Genomic DNA, 19,184 nt, shown 5'->3' on the forward strand with positions numbered 1-19,184 from the left:
CCAGCCGGTGGCATCTAGCCACTGCCGGTGATGGGTGGGGATGGTCTACAAGCCCCACCTTGCCTCTCAAGGGCAAGATGCAAGTGTTTGGTGCAAAACCAGACACTAAACGATCGAGTTCAGAGATCCTGAGACAAGGCGCGCGAGCCGAGGCTTCCGGGAACTCCAAACGAACACAAACATGGATAATCACCGAGTGTTCAAACGGTGACGTCCAAGTCTTGAGGACGGTCAAAAATGGGGTGTCTACAGTTGCCCCTCTTTGACAGAACTCGAAAGTCATAACAATGACGGGAGTGAATGTCAAAGCCCAAAGACGACCCATTCTTGACAAGGCCGAAGACTCAGACAAGCATACAAGACAAATAAGGTATGCGCCCGGAGGCAGGGGCAAAATGCAAGACAATGCACAGAGCCGAGCATAACTTATGATCATGCAAAGAAAGCTGTAATGAAGCAAACATGCAACAATTTTAAGCTAGCATACCAAACTACACTACAATGCAGAAAGGATGTAAGAGAATTATGGAATTCTCAATACGTCTCACTCGGGAGATACAATACCTGTGCGGCTCGTCTGGTTGCACCAGCTTCAAATGAACCGTACATACAATATCGTTCCTGCAAATAAAACAAACTTAACAGGTACAATATGGTTAGCAACATGCATGACAATGCAAAATGGATGCAAAACGATATGCAGTATATACAAAACAATGTATAAACAATGCAAATAAACATGCAATGCAATTGAAACAATGCAAGCTACATGCAAAGCATTTGAATCGTGATCCAATCACGAACGGTTCGAAACCACACCTATGTCAAATAGATTGATGGAGATAACAAGTCTGTCTACCATAGAACGGTCAACTGAGCTATGAGTATTGTAGACAGACGCAAGAACAAGCATTGGGTGGAATTGACATAAGTGGGGAAACAACCCGCTGGAGAGAGGACTACGATCCTAATGCCGGATGCAAAAATTACACTACAATGTAATGGATGGATATGGCACGCAGGCCAAATCAAATCTTGCCTAGGAAAGGCATGCATACATACGAGCCATGTGTAACACAGAAAAGGTGCCGCAACCCTCAACCAACATATCAACGTGGAATCGGCGCGATACACATACAGAACTGTGTTTTAACATGAAAAGTAAGGGCACATACCAGACCAAGCTCAACCTGGAAAGGCGCAAGCCAAAGGCGGAAGGTGATGCAATGAATGCATGCAATCTACAATGCAATATCTACAATATGCAATGGAGTGGATATGGATACAATGGATATGGCACGCAAGCCAAACCAAATCTTGCCTAAGAAAGGCATGTACACGTACGAGCCATGTGTAACACAGAAAAGGTGCCGCAACCCTCAACCAACATATCAGCGTGGAATCGGCGCGATACACATGCAGAACTGTGTTTTAACATGAAATGTAAGGACACATACCAGACCAAGCTCAACCTGGAAAGGCGCAAGCCATAGGCGGAAGGTGATGCAATGAATGCATGCAAACTACAATGCAAATGCAAATGCAAATATGACAATGCACTATGATGCAATGACTATGATTGCAACTTTCCCTATCTTACCAACAGGGTGATATACTAGGTTGGTTCAGTATCCAGAACTGAGGCGTAGACATGCCGTCTCAACCTATGGGGCTTCCATACAGATTTCAAGCCGAGGGTAAACCTCTGGGTTTTTAAACCAGACTTTAGTCTCAGAACTCCCGAACCTTTGCGTTCTAGGCATAAGCCGTTCGAACTCTAGTTTCCACCGTCCCAGTTGGTCTTCTAGGAACTCATCGCAAGCACAGACTGGTGGCTTTGCCAGACCACCGAAAAGTCGTTCGGGCACGACAAACACCGAAGGAATTGCACCTTCAGAGGATTTAAGGTCTCCTAGACCGGACGTGTTTAAGGTCTCACCAGACCATGCGTGTTTAAGGTCTCGCCAGACCGGAATGCAAAATGTATGCATGACTATGCACGTTTTTGTTTGTTTTTTTTTGAAATGCAAATGATGCAAGTGAAATGCAAGTTGCATGAGATGCGCGACAACACGCGGCTTAAGATATGTACAAAGCAATAGTGTGCACACCAATGCAATAAAGGTCTTGCACCTTCCAAGGATTTAAGGTCTCCTAGACCGTACGTGTTTAAGGTCTCGCCAGACCATGCGTGTTTAAGGTCTCGCCAGACCATGCGTGTTTAAGGTCTCGCCAGACCACGGGGGTATTTACAAGACGCGTGACAATGCGCTGAAGGTTTCGCACATCCAAAGGATTTAAGGTCTCCTAGACCGTGCGTGTTTAAGGTCTCGCCAGACCATGCGTTGCACGATGGTATGATGCGCAAGACAGCGCTATGCGCGAGTGCACAGGACAGTGCGATGGAATGCATGCAAAATGCAATGAGATGCGCAAAACAGCGCGAACAATTAAATGCACAAAACAGTGCAATGCGCAGAACAGCGCGAACAATACAATGCACAAAACAGTGCGATGCGCAAAACAGCGCGAACAATTTTGAAATGCACAAAACAGTGCAATGTAATGCACCGAAGTAGTGTGATGAACTTGTGCAACACACATGGGGCAACTTTTTGAATTCAAAAGGATACAAAAAGGATACACCTTGCATGAATTCGAGTGCCACGCACTGGAGACACGGCCTGCGGTCAAAACGGAGGTCGGTTGAGCGTCGAAGATGCACTTTCTTGCACTTTCTTGAGCTATGAAGACCACAAACTTCTCAAATGGCCTAAACAAGGCTGTGGGAACCCCACCGGCCGAAAGATGAGGCCACCGGCTGGCCATCGGCACAAAAACAATTCCATCGGCACAAAAAAGTGCCGACCGGCAAACAGTTGCTGGTGCGGGGCAGTTTTGTCTTTTCACCTTGGGTGTTATAAAATAGGGCTTCAAGCCCTATTCCTTCACTTCTCCACCGCCGAAATCCCTTCCTTTCTCTCTCTAGGGTATTTCTCTCTCATTTTTCGCCCGTTTCTTCTCGTTCTACGCCCGTTTCGTCGTCGGATTCGCGATCCTCTTCGCGTTTCGGACATTTTCCACCGATCACATTCTCGTTTTGGTGCCTCGTTCGGCGTTCTCGCCTTCTCGGGGTTTGTTCCCCTCACTTTCCTCTTCATTTCCGTGCCTCTTCACATTCCGGCCATTTCCGACCCTCTCGGGAGTTGACTTTTCGGTTGACTCTTCGTATTCCGGCTCGGTTTTCCCTTTTCCGGCCATTTTCACACCATTCTCTACATGGCGGACGACATTCCACGTGGCGGGACTCCCCCGGACCACGAGATGGATCCCGGGGTCGAGCTCTTACCACTGAGCGAGCGCCCGTTCGACCCGGCGACCTACCGGCTGGCGATCCACGTTCTGCCCCCAGACGGCCTGCGTCAGTTTCGGAGCTTTGAGAGGTACGCGGCCCCTGAGCTACTGCTGCGTGAGCCTACCTCCCACCTTTCATTCGGCACTCCCGAGGTAACTCTTCATCTTCTGCTTTACTTTATGCAATGTAGGATACAAAACTGCCATAGTTAGCTGTATTCTCTAATTGCTGAAATCTGATATGCCGTAGACCGTAGTTGACTGTAAACATACATACAACTGATATCTACTTGAGACTGACACATGCACACACACTGCACTAGCCCTGAATCACCCAAACACACGGCGCACACTGTATTTCACTGCACACACACTGGTACCCAGTATTTGTCTGAATCTGTCAAACTTGCATACATGCCACATCTGTTCTGAAACACTCAAACACGCTGACACAGCACACGTATTTCACTGTAAGCACACCGGCACCCGGCATTTGCCTGAATCTGACAAACTTGCATACATGCCATATCTGTCTTTTCAAAACTGCATTTTGAATGTTGTCTTGCCATTGTCATTTTCTGTTTGCAGGAGGGTTCCCATACCATTCGCGGGTATGGGAATACTGGTACGCGGGAGTGGTATGACGAGCTCCCTGATGCCGTCCAGCGCATCGTGGACCGAGCGGGCTTCGGCACCTTCTGCCGAGGGCTCTCTAGGCTCTCCACATGCAGACCTCTCCTTGCCGCTTTGGCGGAGAGATGGTGGGACACCACCGATTCTTTCCACTTTTCTGCTGCGGGGGATATGACGATGACCCCTTATGACTTCTCGATGCTCACAAGCATCGGGGTAGGGGGTGATCCGATCCCCTTCGACACCGACATGGATGAGTGGACCGCCGCTCAGGTCCATCTACTGGGGGAGGCGCCACCGCTAGCTCGTCCAGGCTTCGTCCGATATTCCTGGTTCGAGGCACAGTTCAGGGTCCAGCCCGCATTGGGGGAGGAGGTGCAGATGACCGAGGAGGACGTGGAGAGGTATGCCCGCGGCTTGCTCATGTTCCTGTTCGGGACTACTATCTTCACCGACTGGGCGAACACCGTGCCTCTCTGCCTTCTCAGCGCACTGGTGGACGTCCGAGACATCTTGCACTACGACTGGGGCGGCGCTGCTCTGGCCACCCTGTACGGCTATATGAGCTCGGCTTCTCGCGGCAGCGGCCAGCTGCTCGGAGGTTACTGGCGGGCTTGGGAGGTACATTTCTTCTCCGCTTTTCATTTCTGTCCGATATTCTCTGCACTCTGTACACTGCGCACACTACGGTCTGCTTTACACTCACTGTATACTGTACACACGGCACACACATACATTCTGTTTCACACTGACTGTACGCTGCTCACACTATGCACTGCACACAATACACTGCACAACACACGGCTCTGCTATTTCCGCTTTATTCTGTATATTCTGCTTTACCCGATAGTCATACTGACATCTGTTTTGCAGTTGTGGGTTTACGCCTACTTTCCTAGGCTTGCACCTGTACCAGTTGCGGAGCCTCCTCCGGCTGTCCCGTTCTCGATTCGCTTTGACGGGAGATGCACCCGGCGACCACGGGAGACATTCGGCTTCTTCCGCCGATATTTCGACACCATCACCCCGACCGAGGTATGCTTTACTTTCAGTTCATTTAGCTTCGCTTTCCCACTGCATGTTTCAATAACAGTAGATAACAAACTATCTGTCACTTTCAGATCACATGGCGGCCATGGGCCTCCTTGCCGTCGGCGATGCGGGGTCGGTTCCCTGGTGCTGAGGAGACCTCGCGTTTCCGGATTTTGCTTGAGGGTCCGGTCTGTCGGGCTTGGTACCTGGGGGAGCGTTTTCTACGCCAGACCCGCGGGTTACCTGAGCAGATAGTCCCGGCTCACCCTCCTGCAGAGATGAGGGAGACCGAGGGGCTGACCACTGAGCAGCTGGATGATTACTCCATCGGCTGGGAGGAGGCCGGCTTCCGAGGCACCGGCGACTATCAGGAGTACGTGCGGACGTACCTGATGCGACCGTTGAGCGGCCGTCGAGCAGAGGGAGCCAGGCCTGTAGCATCGGCGGCTGGGGCCGGAGCAGGAGCAGGGGCTGGATCTTCGAGGAGGGCCCGGGTCCGTGGTAGGGGCGGAGCGCGGGGAGGACGAGGAGCTGGCTGGCCTGCCCTGCTCGCTGTACTGACTTTCCAGGGGCAGGGTGGGTCGACCTATCAGATCCCCTTCGCCCCTCCACCGGCTGGTCACGAGTTCATTGACATCCCCGACCTACCTCCGGTATGTATCACTGCACTTCGTACAGTTATTTATTTTAGTTTACTTGATATTCCACAGAATACTAATACATCTGATACCTTTGCAGGCTTCTTCTGAGTACACCCGTCAGTCGTTGGCGATGAATGCCTCGATGATGGGGATGCTCCAGCGGACATTTGACCTCTTGGCCGTCTACAGCATACCGGTATGTCCTTCTGACACTGGCCTCAAACCATTCATTCACTGCTTTACATAATCTGATGCACGGCACAACACCCGATACACTGATCTCACAGTATCTGAACACTGCATACACTACATTCTGCACTAAACTCTGTACTGACAAACTGCTCACGGCATTCATACACTGTACTCACACACTGCATTCTGCACTGATAAACTGCTCACGGCATACTGATGCATTTCCCTTTCGTGTACTTTTCAGCCTCCTTTTCAGATTCCCATGGCGGGAGGTGCTCCAGCTAGACCTGCTGTCCCTGCTCGGGGGAGAGATGAGGAGGGTAGGATATTTCCCCGTACCAGGGGAGGGCGTACTCACGTCGGGAGTAGCTCGCGAGCTCCAGTCCCGGACGATGACGACGACGAGGAGTCAGAGGCGGAGGGAGGGTCATCGGAGGAGGAGACCGGAGGCGATTCTAGCTCGGGCTCTGACGACGACGCTGACGGTGCTCCTGGACCTTCGTCCAGGAAGAGGACCAGGACGGACTGACAGCCCTTGGAGTCGCTAGACATAGATGCAGATTTTTGCTATCTTTTCTTTCTTTCTTTGTACTTTTCTTTTTGGTTGGTAGATAGATTACCTTGTACTGCCGCAGGCAGATTTTTGTTTCCAAAACTTGTACATTTGAAAAGCTAAGTAAATGAAACAGACTTTTTATCTGAAAAAAGTGTTTACATTTACACATTTCATGCATTGCATCGCATCTCATCATGTTACACCTCAATGTAAATGGAATTGATTGGTTGTCTGAAAATTGAACACTTGCACTGTAATAATCAGATAATTAAACAGCCAACAGCAAAATAACCCAAGCAATCCACTGCCTGATTCTTGAACACACAGCCCTTACTCTGTTGGGGATTAATCTGCATACAGCCCATAACACAGCATTCGATTCATTCTGCACACGGCAAACTTCTGAACAAACGGCCCAATCTGACAGGACGGACCTCAAAGATGGAACCGGTTGGGGTCAAAACAGATTCAAATGTAGAGAATGGCACAGCATTCTGAGCATAGATGATTTTTGAAATCGAATGAGGGTTTTTCAAACCGGGATATCGAGCCTACAACCGAACACAGCGGGGAGGACTCAAATATAAAGGTACACGACCTAAACACAACGAGACACGCTCGGGAGAGACTCAAAACAAAAGACGAGACCGTCAAATGAAAGAGACACGACACACAGACGCGTAAGCGAAGATGGGGGACCTCGGACCACGAGGAACCAGTTCAATCTGGGTATTGTTTCCCACCCTTTCTGATTTGTGATTCTCACATCACTCAGCTCTCGAGCTCGGATTTTTTTCTCAAAACCCTTTTCCTCACTTTTCTCTCAACTTACGCCTCTCTATTCTTCAATCTCTCATTTTCCATCCCTCCCCGGGGTGATTAATGGATGAATAGGAAGTTGTGGGTTCATGCTCAACATCGTTAGCTCACGGCTATTTCTTCTGGCGGGCAGCGTGCTCTTCTGGCAAGTACGTTGATGACGGGGGAAAGACAGAACGCCTGGCTCAACTGTGCCCCTAGTTCATCATTTTAACCATTTTTTCGTTTTTGCTTTCTACTAAAATGGTTTTGATCAAAACGAGAGTCAGATTAACGTACTTGTTCAACTTTTGATTTGAAAAGCATGCAAGTCAGGCAGCAAGCACTGAAAATTTTCCTTTTGGGTCCAAGACAATGGTCCGGTTTTGGATAATGAAATAGTTTTCGAGAAAATAGTCAACCTCAGTAAAAATTTTGAAAAACTACTTTTCAAACAGCTGATGCTGAACAAGCATGGAACTTACCCTTTGAGATGCGCAACCTCGGATCGGAGGCAATGGAAAATTGCCCCTGGTTTAAAGGGGGGGTGTGAGGCAACGGAAAGTTGCCCCTAGTCTGAATGGCGTCTCACGACGGCTTGTGGCAACGAAAAGTTGCCCCTTGTTTGGGATGGTGCCGCAGCAATCCGCAGACAGTCTTCATTGGCGGTGGTCGAGCTCTTGGACACAGCGATGACGAAGACGGTCCCAACACATATATGGACACAATCACCTTGAAGGGTGTTGGCCACTGGACTTTGGAACGAAATTGAAACCATTGCATGGACTGAGACGCTTATGAAAGCGTTGGGGGCTGGACTTCATGATGAAGTTGCCTACGTATCCCAAACATGGGAATCAAGCCTTACGTAGTTCCGGTTAAGGTCCACTCGGGTATTTTAACCTTCACTTTGTTTGGCTCTCACTTTTGCCAAGGCGCCCAATGCGGGTTTTCGACCTTGCGAGCTTCTTTTCATTTTCTATTTCTCTCTCTTTTTTTTTGCATTTTTCTTTTTTCTTTTTCTTTTTGTATCTTTTGTCTTTTCTTTTTTTGCTTTTTTCTTTTTCATTCTTTCTTTTGTATTTTTCTCTTGCTCTAACTTTTGCCTGGACCGCCCTTCCGGGTTTTCGGCCCAGCGAGCCTCTCAAAGGGTAAAAGTGTAGCAAGTCCATGCCAAATGGGGTTTTTTTTTGAAATTGAAGCCTCTCTGTGTCTAGGAGAACGGCTGTTGCACTGATTTGCAGAAGAATCCATCAGGGTTACTCTACGAGCTTCTTCCAGCGAGATCTACTCCTTCCGATTCGGCTTCGGTGCTTCTTGATCGAAGGCTACCTCAAAACTGGCCACACGGGCCTTTCATGGCGTTTGTCCGTTGAATTTTCTGAACGTTCTGAACGGGTTCAAAGTCGGAAAGCAAACAGGTTGAATTTTGAGGCTGAGAGCGATCCTAGGCTGCGCGACCTCAAGAGGGATTCCACACATGTCTTCGCAGGGCCGCGTAAAACATTTGCTTTTGAAAGTTTTTAAGGAAGCGACAAATCGCTCGCGCCGAAGATAGTGTGGAACCAATCTGGATCAGGCCAGGGTCCTTCTCAGTACTCACGCCGACAAGCATGGTTTCATTCATAAAAAGGCTTAGCACGCCTCTCTTTCTCTCAAAATGATCAAAATTTTACAAAACCCGAGGAATTCCTTCCTCTTCGTTTTCATCACCGCAGTGTTCAAAAAGTTTGTTTGTGAAAAACTTAGATTAATGCAATGAGTTTGGCACACAGGAGAGCAGGCGAGATGTACTGTCAGCCCATTCAAATTCTCCGCCACTTATGCTGAAAGCAAGCATGAAGGTTGAGACAGCAACAGCTGTTTTGATCGGCTTTGTTGGTGCAACTGGCCCCTCGGCAGAAACAGACTCAAAACAAAACAGATAATAATTACAAAACAAAATGGTGTTCGGGACAACAAACCCCAGAATCACCAGGTATTATATACAACGGGGACTGACTCGATACAACAAGACAGACCCTTAAGCAAAAGACTGACTTAAGACAAAGAGACAGACTCAAAAACAAAAGACTGACTCGACATCCGAGCCAAGATTTACAAAACTCGGTCTCACCGATGCTCAAAAATGCGTGCCAGACGCTTCATCCAAAAATGTACCAAATGTTGCCCACAGGCGGTTCACTTTACATACTCGCAGTATCTGAGCCCTCGAAATCCAACAACTGAGTGGTGACGGGCTTGCCTGAGGTAGGTGGTAGGATAACCTTGTTATCAATCAAATCCTGCACTTCATGACGAAGGCGGGAACATCCATCGGTACTGTGACCGGACTGTTGATGGTACGCGCAGTACAAGGTAGCATCATGAGTGGTGGGGAGATTCTTCGGGAGTGGCCGGGGCTCCAAAGGCTTAAGATGCCCGTTCTTCGCCAATATTAGCAATGCCCTAGACAAAGGCATGTGGAGGTCATGAAAAACCCTGCGCCCTCGGGGCAGATACTTTGTATTTTGAGGATTCTTGCCAGACGCGCTGGCGAAAGGATCAGCTGGCGCTGCCTTGGCTTTTTGAACCTTCCCCGGTGTAGGGGTGGGAGCTACTGGAATTGTCTGGGCATGACGGGGCCCATCCCGGTTTTCTGTCTGGCTTGAACTGCCCTTGGTTGGAGCGGGGAAAGCATCATCTACAGCTTTGGTCACTATTGCAGATGTTTGTTGCTTGTTCATCCCTCTGGCCTTCAAAGCCTCGACTGCCCACAGCAGTTGCTCAATAGGGTCGGCGTCTACCTTTGCCTTGTCCTTTCCCCTGGCCTCAGCCTGATCGAGGGTCTGGGTTGGTGCTGACATGTCGTGGCTATAGCCGGAAGCCACCTCTGGTTGGCTGAGCTCTATCACAATCCGCCCCAGTAGCGGGGGCTCCTGTGGTACAAAATTCCCGGCGTACGGCGCCGCTGGCGGTGAAGCCGACATTCCATAGGCGAGGTCTGCCACAGACCTTTGGAGATCGCCTATCATCCCCATCAATTCGAAGGTGGTGGGCTCACGAGCCTGGTATAACTGGGGAGCCCAAACCGGGTGCACAACGGGCGACCTGGGCGGGTATGACATACTGACGCTAGCCTCACTCTGCGGAGTGGTTCCCTGCTCCGGTGCGGCTGTCATAACCACAATTTCTTCTGAACTTTGTGTCGCCATAAATCTTGCCTCAGCAAAGGGGAGACACTGGCTGTTCTGTATCAACTCTGCCACTCTCTGAACCTTGAAAGGAAAAACAGACAGCATTTCAGCCCAAACTGATCAAACACGGGCGTAGCCAAACAACTGTACCCTACTGCTGATCACTGTTCCCAGATTTCTGTTCCCAAAATACTGAATCTGATACCCGCGGATAACTGATTCCTGATAACTGATTCTCAACAATACTGATTCTAGTGCCCTCGGGCCCGATACTCAAACTCGCAAACTGGTATATGCATTCCTGTAGAGGTACACTCTAAAAGCACATAGCAAATAAGAGAGAGCCAAAACACCCCTATGTTGGGGTAGGGTTTCCCTGTCCTATTTCGTCAGGAACTAGGGTTTCACTACGCACACAGCGGTTTTCAAACAACTTAGCATCGGGTAAGCAACCTGTCCTAGCTTGGAATGGTCACTATGGATCCGAATATGCACTAGGTCGAATGGTCAAAAGGGGTGCCCCGGTAAACCGGGGTTTGTGTTCCCATGCTGTCAGAGCCCATAGCCGGTCAGCCTTATGGACATGCCTTGACAAGACAAGCCTCCGGCAAACCGTTCAGGAATGGCAGATGGCAAACACTGTGTTCCTAGGCGCACCAATGCACATGCAATGCAAAGAAACACATAAATGAAGTCAAAATGAGATATCACGAGTTCGAGTCAAGCTCTCTAAACTCCCCAACAGAGTCGCCAGAAACTGTAGACGGCGCCCGCGTGGGACCTCGTGCTACAGTTCGGACTCGATTTGTGTCGCGGTTCTTAATCTGAACCAAAGAGTCCAAATCTGGCAAATCGTTTTGAGAAACAGATTTTTGAAAAAGTAGTGCCAAACATGGACTGCTTTGCCAGATACAGAGTCGCCACCTAAATATTTTTTATGGGAGAATTTAGGAAACCCTGACTCGGTGCCGAAGGCCACATGTCCGTCATCACCGGAGTTGTCTCGGCTCGGGAGCTTGGGTACGATCGGGGAAGGTCAGCTATGAGCACCCCCTTTCGCCCGGTCCGAAGACCGGCCTCTACTAACCGTGATATCCGTTTTTGAAAACTTTATGTGTTCTTAAACCAATTGTTAGCCTAGAATTACTATGTTATGCGCGCAGCAAACAAGTATAGACTAGATTGCCTAATTTGGAAATAAACATTGCATATCCGTTTGGTTTGAAAATGCTTTGGAATTTGCTACTCGCAAGTAGGCTAAAATACGGATTTCAACGAGTTTTTCCAACTCAAGCAATCCAACCTTCACCCACAGGCATTCAAAACAGTTTTAACACATAAGCATCTAGCCACATGTTAAGCATGCTGTCATGGTAACATTCACACTCATGCGATATGCTAAAGCGGAAATACTTACATAGTACTCCGTGCCAAAACAAAGAACTTGTTAGCAAACATGCATGATCCAAGTCCATGTGAAGTGCCTAATGCATCGCATACAAAATGTTGCTAGAATAGGCTCGGCTATCCTAAACATGGTATGTGAGAAATGCACAACTTTCACATATTCAGTTTGGAATTTGACATACATATGCAGTTAGTATGATGTACCGAGCTCAATGCATGTAATACAAATGCAGGGATGCACGCATGCATAGCATAAGGTATGCTAATTTAAACGTGTCCTAATACTAACCATTAAAGCGGGTAAGTAAAAGGGAAGAAAGAAGTGAGGTTGGAAGACATACACACCACCCACACACACTTATTACAGATTTGCCCTCGCTCGGAGGGACCGAATAAATATTACAAATTAATTAACTACGCAAGCTAATTAAATATTACAAATTAATTAATTAACAAATTAACTAATTTAGGAAAATAGTAAAACGTCTCGAGAAGCGTGCCGCCATGCGCAAGCTGCCTCTGTTTTCCTCCCTTTCCTCCTCTGGAGGTTGTCAAAACCTCAGGACTACATCCTTGGACAGAGGGGATCATCACCGGCTAGATGAAATTTCCACCGGCAGTGTTGTATGGCCATCGGCACAAAGTTGAAGCTGTCGGCAGAGAAAATAGTGCCGGTCGGCACATTACACTGCCGGTCGGCAGAGTATTCCTGCAGAACCTGCAACTCACAGCAACAGAGGGCAAAACAAGGCATGGCAGCACAATTCAAAGCATGTATGCACCAACCATGTCTCTTATCATTGTAATGACTCAAAGGGACATGTGCCTCGGTTCTCGGACCACCAATCACGCATTTCCATGCATGATGGCCCAAGGAACCAAGTATGCAACTTTGATTTCAAATGCATGCAAACCAATCAAACAAATTAGGCCCTATTCCTATCACTAATTCAAGGAACAAGGCATGTATGCAAAATGCAATGCAACCTAGGCATACAAGCTAGGAATGCAACATGACATGGCAAGGCACTTATGCAATCATGCAAGCATACATATGGCAATGCAAATGGATGGCAAGATGGACTTATACATGAATTAGGCAACTCTAAAATAGGCCTAAAACAGTGGCCATAAGTGCTAAAGAGTGAGAGCTAAATGGCATGCACACACACATGCACATAAGGACCAACACTTAAGCATGAATCAAACAACATTCAAGCACGCTTGAAAGAAGGAAACATGGAAAAATTAGCATGCAACATGAGCCCTAAAATCATGTTATAAAATGATGCCAAATCAAGTTATAAATCAAGTCAAGCATGCAACAAAAAGTCCAAGTGTTCAAGGCAAATCGATAAGGCATTGAACTACACTTATCATGACCAAACATGGCGTACATTAAACAACTAAAAACAGATTTTTAGCATGTTAAAACAAGGCCAAAGGACTCCTTAGACGGCATCTAAGTGGCCCAAATACAAAGGCATGCACCATGGCCAAAACATGGAGCATTGCAACACATGCTTTCAAAGCATTAAAGAGACATGCAAGGCAATCCAACGAGCATGGAAATGGGACTGAAATAGCATGTAGGATGATTCCAAATCACCAAAACAATGCAAAGATGGCATGCTACACATGCACATACTCAAGGCCAACAAGCCCAAATACAAAGGAGCTCTATAATGCATGCAAAGATCAACCCAAACGATTATGGACAGAGCTAAAACATGGCAAAATAAGCACATAAACTTCACAAATGCAAGCCTAAAACATGCTCCAACAAAGGCTAACAACCTAGAACATGTTAAGGCACAAATAGGGCATTACATGGCAACTATGCTAAACATGCATGGAGTTCCAAAACCAACTTGAAATCATGTTATATCATGGATATATAAGCATGAAAAACAAACCAAACATGCTCAACACACACTCAAGCATAGGCTTCCTTAAGAGGCCAAAATATGCCCTTTTCAAGGACAACAAGGAGAGGGGGTGGCCCTCTCCTTCTTGGGACTTCAAAGCATCATCTTCACCACTGAAATCCCTCAAGATTTCAGTGGTGAAGAGACCTCAACACCAAAATCCCGGAGCTAACACAAAATGGCTCAAAATGAGGCCTTTTGAGGCCTAAGGGTGGTCAACAACCCTCAAACAACAAAACACTCTTAATAAACAATAAAGAGGGCTTAAAAAAAGAACTTTTTTATGTTATACAATAATCACAAAAACAGCTCTAAGACTAGTAGAAAATCAATGCAAAAAAGGGGGAAAAAAGGACTAGTTTCTCACCCTTGATGCCTTCTTCAACAAAGATGCTCCAATGGCCTCCTTGAGCTTGAATCCAAGACAAAAACTTCAAAACACACTCTTTAGAACCTCAGCTCCAAGAGGAAGGTGAAACACTAGGTGTTTGTGTGCAATAATGAGACACAAAACACCTAGTATGCAAAAATGAGAGGAAAAGAGAGATAGGTTGTGTATGTCTAACCCTAACCCTAGAAAACCAGAGCTCTCCTCTGTATTTTCTCTCTCAAAAATGTCTAAGCCTCTCCCTCTTTGCCTTAGAGAGAGCTTCTCTCTATATGCCTCTTGTAAAGCTTACAAGACAAGCTTTGCAAGAGGGAGATCCCTCCATACACGTGTATGGAGGGGAGCAAAAGCTATACAGCTGTCCAAAAATATCTGCAAAAGCAGATGAACAGCAATCGGCCGGCAAAAAATGCCATCTTGGTCAAACAAAGTGCCGACCGGCACAAAATAGTGCTGACCGGCAACAAATAGTGCCGGCCGGCAAACTATATTGCCGGTGGCAGCAAAAACCAGCCGGTGGCATCTAGCCACTGCCGATGATGGGTGGGGATGGTCTACAAGCCCCACCCTGCCTCTCAAGGGCAAGATGCAAGTGTTTGGTGCAAAACCAGACACTAAACGATCGAGTTCGGAGATCCTGAGACAAGGCGCGCGAGCCGAGGCTTCCGGGAACTCCAAACGAACACAAACATGGATAATCACCGAGTGTTCAAACGGTGACGTCCAAGTCTTGAGGACGGTCAAAAATGGGGTGTCTACAGATGTAAACATTGAGCATACCTGAGTGTTTCTAACCAAAACAAGGTGTTCAAGGGACATGAATGATCTTACCTAGAGTTCCTTTGAATGAACCGAATATACAATATCGTCTGGTTGCACCAGCTTTGAATGAACCGTATATACAATATCGTCTCGTTGCACCAGCTTTGAATGAACCGTACATACAATATCGTGCCTGCAGAAGAAAAAAACTTGACAGGTACAATACAATAGGAATGCATGTTCTATGCAAGATGAATAACCATGACACAATGTTAGAGGCATGTTTCATGCACAATATGCAAGGAACAGAAGCAGAAGCATATTCTATGTAGCGCGAGTGGGAGCATGTTCTCTACAACACCAAAATGCATGTTCAATACAACAGGTACGAACATTTTCTATGCAAATATAGGGGCATGTACAATGCAATACAACGTGACATGCATATTCTATGCAAAATAACAACAATGCATCATGCATATTCTATGCAAAAGAGCAATGCATCTTCAATGCAACATGCATACTCTATGCAAAATAACAACAATGCATCTTCAATGCAACATGCATATCAATGCAAACATAGGGATGCATGTTCTATGCAACAATACAAAATGCATGTTCCATGCAACGACAAAGCGTGCTTGATGAAGACGACTCAATCACAACTTCCGATTTACCTCTCAGAAGAGTTGCAGTACGTTTAGAAAAAAAAAGGATACACCTTGCCCATGTTGAGTAATGATGAGCCACGCACCGAAGACACAATTCGGGGATTTTACAGAGACACTTTGAGATTAAAAGTAAGCCTTCCTTGCACTTTCTCGAGGATCAAGGGCACAAAATAGTAGTAAAACACTCATGGAGAGCATTGAAGGCCTGTCGGCCACTAGGGAAGGTTATAGGCCACCCATCGGCCACCAAAAATAGTTGTCGGCCATAAATGGTGGCCGATCGGCCACCGATGGCAGATTCGGGGCAAAATGGCCATTTCACCTCGGGTCTTTAACTATAGGGTTCCAAACCCTATTTCCCCATTTCTCCATTGCCAAAAATCATTCTTCTCTCTCTCTAGGCCATTTTCTTTCTTCAATCCAAGCATTATACGCATTTTCCAACGCCCCACGGACATTTTATTTGCTAAACCCTCGTAGTTTACACTATTTTGAACCGATTGAAAGTCGGTTTCGGTGCTTCTTCCTTCATTTCCACAACTTGAGGCTTGTTTCCCTCGAGTTACCCTTGGATTTAGTGTTTTTCTCGGGTTTTTTCTTTTTCTGCCATTTTCCACTTCCGAGGGTTGATTTTTGTTGACTTTGCCATTTCTCTGCCCATTTTCGACATTCTTGACCACTTTCTCATCTTCCATCGAGATAGCGGACGACATCCCACACGGCAGAGCTTCTCCAGAGATGGAGGTGGATTCGAAGCTTGAACCACTGCCGCTCAGCATTCGACCTTTTGACTCAGCGACGTATCATCCCCAAATACACGTGTTACCGCCCGATAGCATCTGTCAGTTCAGGGGGTTTGCACGAGGCGCACCGGAGGACCTCTTACTGCGCGTGCCAGAGTCATATTTGTCCCATGGCGCCTTCGAGGTATACACTTCTTCTTCATTTTTGGCAATGTACGTTGCATTTCTTGCATAGCTCACATTGTCTTCCATCTGTTCATCCCAAACACATTTATGCACTGTATTTCTTACACTGCCTTGCATCTGCTTGTCCCAAACATACTCTTGCACCGCATTTCTTACAATACTTTTTATCTGTTTGTCCTGCTTACAGGGGGATTCACACGCCATCTGAGGATACGGGACCATCTCTGCGAGGGAGTGGTATATGGAGCTTCCTGACATAGTCCACCATATCATCAACGAGGCCGGTTTTGGTTCATTCTGCATGGAGCTCTCACGCCTCATAGCGAGCTGGCCTTTGCTAGGTGCCTTGGTAGAGAGGTGGTGGGATACCACCGATTCCTTTCACTTTTCTACCGCAGGGGAGATGATGATGACTTCCTTCGACTTCTCTATGCTCACTGGCATAGAGGTAGAGGGTCATCTGATTCCTTATGACACAGACATGGGCGAGTGGGAGGCCGCTTAGATTTACCTGTTGGGGAGTTGCCCACCCATCTCTTGATTAGGGATGGCCCGATACACATGGTTCGCGGATTACTACAGAGGGACGACGCCAGCGACCCAAGAGGAGACCAAGTAGTGTGCTTGAGGTTTCCTGATGTTTCTCTTTGGCACTACCCTGTTTGCCGACCGGGCGAACACCGTTGGGTTATACCTCCTGAGTGCTCTGGTGGACTTGTCTTGAGTCCAACTTTACGATTGGGGTGGCGCTGGCTTGGCCACCTTGTACGGGTACGTGAGCTCGACCTCTTGCAGGAGCGGACATCTAATAGGAGGCTACTAGAGGGCCTGGGAGGTATGCCTCACTTCTCTGTTTTGTATTTCCTATTGCGCTTTCCGCCTAGCATTCTCTGTACACTGCACACACTGTATATTGTACACACACAATCGACTTTCTACTTTACATACTCTGTACACTGCACACACTGTACACCGCACATAATCTACTTTTTGCTTTACATACTCTATACACTGCACACACTATACACCGCATACAATCTGCTTTCTACTTTGCATACTCTGTGTATTGTATACTAACTATTGCCCTTTTCGCTTTCTACAACTATGGATGTACGCCTGCTTTCCGAGACTTGCCCCAGAGCTAGAGGTGGAGATGCCACTTGTCGTGCCGTACTCTCACCGATACGACGGAAGATGCCAGCGGAGGTCTCGGGAGTCCTTCCCCTTCTTCCGGCAATACTTCGATACCATGATCGCAGCTGAAGTAACTCAAGCTTCTCTATTTATTTTCATTTTCCTTCAATTTTGACTCATATTGCAATACCTGATGATAGCTAACAATCTATACCTTCTCTATTTACAGATCACTTGGCAACCCTGGGCGATGATGCCTGAGGGAGTCAGAGATCAGCTCGCTGGTGCCCGAGAGACTTCTCGCTTCTGAATCCTGCTCGAGGGCCCAATTTGTCAAGCATGATTCTTAGGGGAGTGATTCTTATGTCAGACCATCGGCTTGCCCGAGCCGGTAGTTCCGATGCCGCCTTCAACATACATGAGAGTCACAGAAAGGTACATTTTCTAAGAGATGATTGATTTCACCCGAGGCTGGGACGCCGACTTCTTCTGAGTCGAGGGTGACTACACAGTCTTCATCCAGACATACCTTATGCCCCCTTTGACCGGGGTCCACGGAGATAATAGACCGAGGGCTCTAGCTGTAGGAGAGAGAGGCAGAGGAGCCGAGGCGACCAGGACCCATGGCAGGAGAGGTTCTAGGGTGAGACAGAGGGCTGGGTGGCTAGAGCTTCCTACCACACTCACCTACCAGCGACATTCCAGGGAGGCTTGCCAGATTCCCATTGAGCCTGCGCCAGCCAGGCATGAGCTTATATGGGTTCGAGGCCCTACTCCAATATGTACCATACTTTTGATTTTGCATATTTACTTCATTTCGGGTATACTTTATAGAACACTAATCTTCTCAACATACTTGCAAGCATCCATAGAGTACACCGGGCAGGCCCTCAAGCTAGTGGCTTCCCTGACGGAGATGGTACAGAGGAACATGAACATGCTCAATCTCTACAGGATTCTGGTAATTTCCTTCAGTTCACACTTCATGCCATTAAATTTCTTGCTGATACATCAGCATTTCAAACATAATCAGTTCCACACTACACTAATCTGACACATTGCACTCAGATACTACATTCAAACACGACACTCAAACACTATATCTAAAACACTGCACTCAATCACTGCATTCAAACATGGCACTTAATCACTACATCTTGCACTACATCTTTTTGCATCAAGTATACATCGTGACTAATGTATTTGACAAACTCCCATTTTCAGATCCCAGGCACATTGGATGTTCCAGCAGGAGCTGCAGCGGGACCATCAACACCTCCTCCGGCAGCAGGGAGAGGGAGATGAGAGGCTCCGGCTCACAGCCTAGGTAGAGCTAGGGACACCCGTGATGAGAGTGGCCATTCAGAGCCCATTCCAGACGATGATGATGATGAGACGAGTGAGGATGAGGAGGCAGCGAGTCCACAGTCAGAGTCATCTGAGGACGGAGAGAGCGATGCTGGCTTAGATTCTGAGGGCGGAGATGATGCTACGACCAGTTCAACAACTAGCTCAGACACGGGGGCCTCTAACAACGGCGCTAATGACGATAGCTTTAAGTCCATGCCCAAGAAGAAGACGAA

At 47.5% G+C, this 19,184-nt stretch overlaps 1 protein-coding gene across 1 annotated transcript; it reads left to right on the forward strand.

Annotated features, from left to right (window-relative positions):
* The first annotated feature begins 5,112 nt into the window (after positions 1 to 5,112).
* LOC145793201 (uncharacterized) lies at positions 5,113 to 17,911 on the forward strand. Its single transcript, XM_082875958.1, has 5 exons — positions 5,113 to 5,672; positions 5,758 to 5,856; positions 6,097 to 6,337; positions 16,655 to 16,704; positions 17,831 to 17,911. Exons 1-5 carry the CDS (start codon positions 5,145 to 5,147, stop codon positions 17,909 to 17,911), a joined length of 999 nt encoding a protein of 332 aa, XP_082732084.1. The 5' UTR covers positions 5,113 to 5,144.
* Positions 17,912 to 19,184: the final 1,273 nt, after the last annotated feature.

Source organism: Camellia sinensis, chromosome 6 (assembly GCF_055761805.1).
Source record: "Camellia sinensis isolate YWXY chromosome 6, ASM5576180v1, whole genome shotgun sequence".
NCBI classification, from domain to species: Eukaryota; Viridiplantae; Streptophyta; class Magnoliopsida; order Ericales; family Theaceae; genus Camellia; species Camellia sinensis.